Source organism: Rutidosis leptorrhynchoides, chromosome 2 (assembly GCF_046630445.1).
Source record: "Rutidosis leptorrhynchoides isolate AG116_Rl617_1_P2 chromosome 2, CSIRO_AGI_Rlap_v1, whole genome shotgun sequence".
In the NCBI taxonomy this organism is placed as follows: Eukaryota; Viridiplantae; Streptophyta; class Magnoliopsida; order Asterales; family Asteraceae; genus Rutidosis; species Rutidosis leptorrhynchoides.
In genome coordinates this window covers 34,130,067-34,134,617 of record NC_092334.1, presented here as the reverse complement: position 1 = coordinate 34,134,617, position 4,551 = coordinate 34,130,067, and the positions used below count along the sequence as shown (strand labels likewise).

At 33.1% G+C, this 4,551-nt stretch overlaps 1 protein-coding gene across 1 annotated transcript; it reads left to right on the top strand.

The window, feature by feature from the left end:
- Positions 1-1,178: 1,178 nt before the first annotated feature.
- LOC139887775 (uncharacterized) lies at positions 1,179-4,162 on the top strand. Its single transcript, XM_071870831.1, has 2 exons — positions 1,179-2,224; positions 3,985-4,162. The coding sequence occupies exons 1-2, from the start codon at positions 1,179-1,181 to the stop codon at positions 4,031-4,033; spliced, it is 1,095 nt and encodes a 364-aa protein (XP_071726932.1). The 3' UTR covers positions 4,034-4,162.
- Positions 4,163-4,551: the final 389 nt, after the last annotated feature.

Here is a 4,551-nt window from a genome sequence, read left to right as displayed (position 1 = left end):
TTAGAATTATATAAAGGTCTTATAGTTAAATTTTGTGGTGTCTTACACAATTTGAACTATACTATGTCAAAAAAAATCAAACTAGTGGTGTCAGGGTTAGGCCCAAGGTAGGTTTGCCACTTTTGACGACTTCCAACCTTTTTAACCAATTTGACCCGTTTCTTTAGCAAGGTTAGAAATATAACTTAGCCCAATGAATTCCTTCATAAGTAGATGGACCGAAATTGTCACCTCTAGGATTACATCACTTCTTTAACCAAATTTGCTGATATAAGGAAAAAAAACCTTTTGGCACAGAGTAAAAGTCAGCTATTATTATATCAAAAGTGAAAGCGGTTAAGACATATATATAAGTTCTGGTAGATCTGATCGAACAAGTACCGATTAAGACTCCTTTCTATTAGATTAATATTATAGCTACTTTTATTAGTTTTCGTCATACATTTTTTTATGGGTTGATGTTTGTACTATCTGCTAGCAATAATTTTGGAAGAGATTGATTAAAAAAATCAGTGAATGATTTGAGTGTTATTAGTTTATTTCTTCATATATTCCAAGTGGGATTATATCATACAAGTTACATGACCATATACATATATGTACATCATGTACATGTATACATAAATGATAAATCAATGCTCATAACTTGTTTACTAATTTTCATGCATATGTACATATGCATGTATGTATACATATACATACATGTATACAATATGCTTACACATATGCTTGCATGTATACATGTACATGTGTACATAACTCCTTTGCACATACATAAATAAATATGTTGTGTCAATAGTTGTAAATACAAAGTGCTAAAATTAGTATAGTATGAAGGGGAAGATGCAATGCAATAACCTACTTGTTTGCCACTGTGTATATATATATATATATATATATATATATATATATATATATATATATATATATATATATATATATATTATATTATATTATATTATTATATCTATATATTAAATTAAATTAAATTATTATATACTACGTATCAGAATATTAAAATATGAAAGAAAGATAGTCTGCTAACCAGCTATTTATATCATTCATGAGACCCTGCAAATCTTTTGCCTTTTCCCTTATAAAAAAAGAAAACTTCAACCCCTCAACTTTGCATATAGAAAGTGGAATATATTTATTGAATTATAAACATATAGATATAGATGAGGGGTAGGTCATCTTCAATGGAAAGAACCAAAGTTGTTTATGAGGCTAAAGAAGAGCCCTGTCTCTCTGGTTCCTACATCCGAACCCTGGTCAAACATTTGACTTCCAAAGATTCATTACATGGTGATGGTGAACTAAAAGAAAATGTAACCCAAAATGGTGAATGTTTTATTAATGAAAACAAAAACAATACACAAAAACAACCAACACAACACAAGAAACAAGTTAGAAGAAGACTTCATACCACTAGACCTTATCAAGAAAGGCTTTTAAATATGGCAGAAGCCCGTAAAGAAATCGTTACCGCCCTTAAGTATCATAGAGCTTCAATGAAGCAACAAGAATCAGCAGCCCAAAATCTTGACATTCATACACCACAAGAAAAAAAACCGAAATCCCGAAAAATTCAGAGTCTTTATCCTCCTGCAGCCACTACCACCGCCGCCGCCACCACGTCCGCTGTCACGAATTCGTATTCAAGTTTATCTTATCCTCCTTCTTATTGGCCTTCCTCAACAATTGCCGCACCCCCACCACCTTCTTATTATGACAATCAAGATTTTGTACTCCCTAGTCAAACCTTAGGATTGACTCTCAATTTTCAGAATTTTAACAATCTAGATACCAATATTTATCAAAAACCAGTGTCAAATAACTCAACATTATCTACTTCATCCACCCCATCATCATCATCATCTTCTGCAGCTTTATCTGTTCCTGTGGGAAACTCAAGTTCATCTGATGGTGGTTTACATCATGCTATGGATGATGATGAAATGGAGGAGATAAGATCATTAGGAGAGCAGCATCAAATTGAGTGGAATGATACTGTAAATCTAGTGACGTCAGCAAGGTGGTGTAGTTTCTTGAAAACTATGGAAATTGAAACAGAGGAAGGTGATGAGAATGATGGGTTGAATCAATTTGATCAAAAAATTGAATTTCCATCATGGTTGATTAATTCTAATGAGAGTTCTTGTCTGCAACAAAACTTTGATCACCATTTTTCTGATGCTTACCTTCAAGATCATGCTTTGCCTTGGTAACATTCTCTTTTCGGGTTCATTTGTTGTTTAATTACATACTATTTTACAGGAAAATTCTATATTAAATTTGTAAATTTTAGGTAATTGGAAATGTTTTATGTTGGCATTTTCTCCGTACAACTCACAAAGCTGACGCGTACACATCATAACGGTTCTGGTCGAAACGGGTCATTTTACATGAGCATCGATATTTCTACTACTAATTTTGAAAAATCATCTACATGCATTAAGTATTTGTATTGCACAAGTACTTAATGCATACATTAATCGAAATCAATTGTGAAAATATCCACATCCGTTTCACATGAGTGTAAACGGGCAATTCGGGAACCACCAGAAAACACTTCTGTCCATATCATTAAATTCTTGTATTAATGTAATTTGTGTTTGATTATTATGATAACATGGCTGATATTGTTATAATAATAATACATTATTAATCTAGACTAGATCTTTAAACTTAGGAATTTGCTTGCTTTGAAAATAGACTCTGGATGAATTTCAACGTGCTTGACCCATTTGACATGTTTTCCTTTAAGCTACTTCTGAATTGACCCATTTGAGATAAACACAATCTAAATCGATCCATTTTACTTCGCGATTTCATGCAGTGTTTCAGAAATTGCAAATTTAGGAAGCGTGCAGTGGTTGGTGCTGTAACTGTTATTTTAGCAACGCTTATAGTCATATATTTAGTATAGTTGCAGTATGAGACTTTAAAACTGTGGCAGTGAGACCACATACACAGGTCCCCCCACCGCCATATCTGTGATGTCTTTTTTCACAATGGCCTGCCAAATAAAACATAAGTAGTCCGGATCAGGTCCGCGCGATGCGGCGGGGGTTTTCGGTCTGAATATTCATATTTAACGTAGCTTTTTGTATTTACAGAAAGGAAAACGACCCATTTGGTAAGCGCCGTTATAGGTGTCGTCGTCTTTAGTGGTTTTTTAAAAATTCTCCAGTTGAAACGTAGTTAGTTTCGTTTTGTTGATAAAATTATTTCGAGTCTAACGGTGCTGTCGAAAAAATTTAACTCGCGGCGAGCAGGAAGATACAGGATGTCGTTGTGTTTAGCGTTTTTTAAAAAGTGTCCGTTTCAAATGTGCTTATATTGGTTTTGTTCATAAAATTATTTCAAGTCTGACCCTGCTGTCGAAAAAATTTAACTCACTGCGAATGGGAAGATACGGGCTCTCGTTGTGTTCGGCGTTTTTTAAAAAGTGTCCGTTTTGAATGTAGTTAGTTTCGTTTTGTTCACAAAAATATTTCGATTTTAACGGTATGTTCGGTGAAATTTAACTCGGGGCGAGGAGGAAGATACGGGCTCTCGAAGTGTTTCGGTGAAGTTTTTATTTTAGTTAAGAGAATTTATGTATAATCCCTCTGGAGTTGAGGGTAGTTTTTGTAAGCTGGTTATAGTGGAGGGGTTTTTTTGCACTTTTTGAGGTCAGGTTTGAGTCAATGTCGTTTTGACCAATTTTGTGAGTGGGGTGGGGTGAAACGACAGGAATCCTAGAGCGTTTTAGTATATATAAAAAATAAAAAATATTTAATAATGCAATAATTTTTCATATGGATTGGAACAAATCTTGGGTTTGTACTTGAATTCATTCATATACACACCTATGCTTGAATTGAATGTACAAGGAGTATAGAAAGAATTATTGTTGGTTTTTTTAATTGTTGTATATTTATTAAAGTATAAATATTGTGGTTTTCTGTGGTTGATTTTGATTTTGAACTTGAAATGCAGTATGGACATAGGTGAAATTGAAGCAATGGATGGGGACTGGCTACCCTGATTAAAGATTGATTGTTTTTTGAGTAATCAATTTGCGGCTCAACATTTTTTTGAGCAATTTAGTTTTTCATAAATTTTATGCTACTTTTATTTTTCTATGTGCGTATAAGACACATAAACAGAAATGCATAGGTAGCTTGGAGTTATGAAATTGATCCTTGCCCTGTTTTGGACAATTTTATTTCGATGTTTAGGAAACAAATGATTCTGAGAGCCATAGGTCGAAATTAATCTTATATCAATGTTTTGTATTTTATAAAATTGAATTTAATCGGTATCCTCTTATAATATGATTGGATGATGGATGATGATTGTGATGCTAAACACATAGGACTCTAGGAATGTATGTGTGTTTAACATTCATTGGACCTCCATAGCAGTATAAAAGTACTTCAGAGTTTAGAGAATCCAAAGCTTTACATGACAACTATGATGTAAAAGAAAAAAAAATCAATAGAGATGGCAAGTATACAAGTTCTAAATTCATATGAATTTAGGTGGAAATTAAAACCTTGTTTA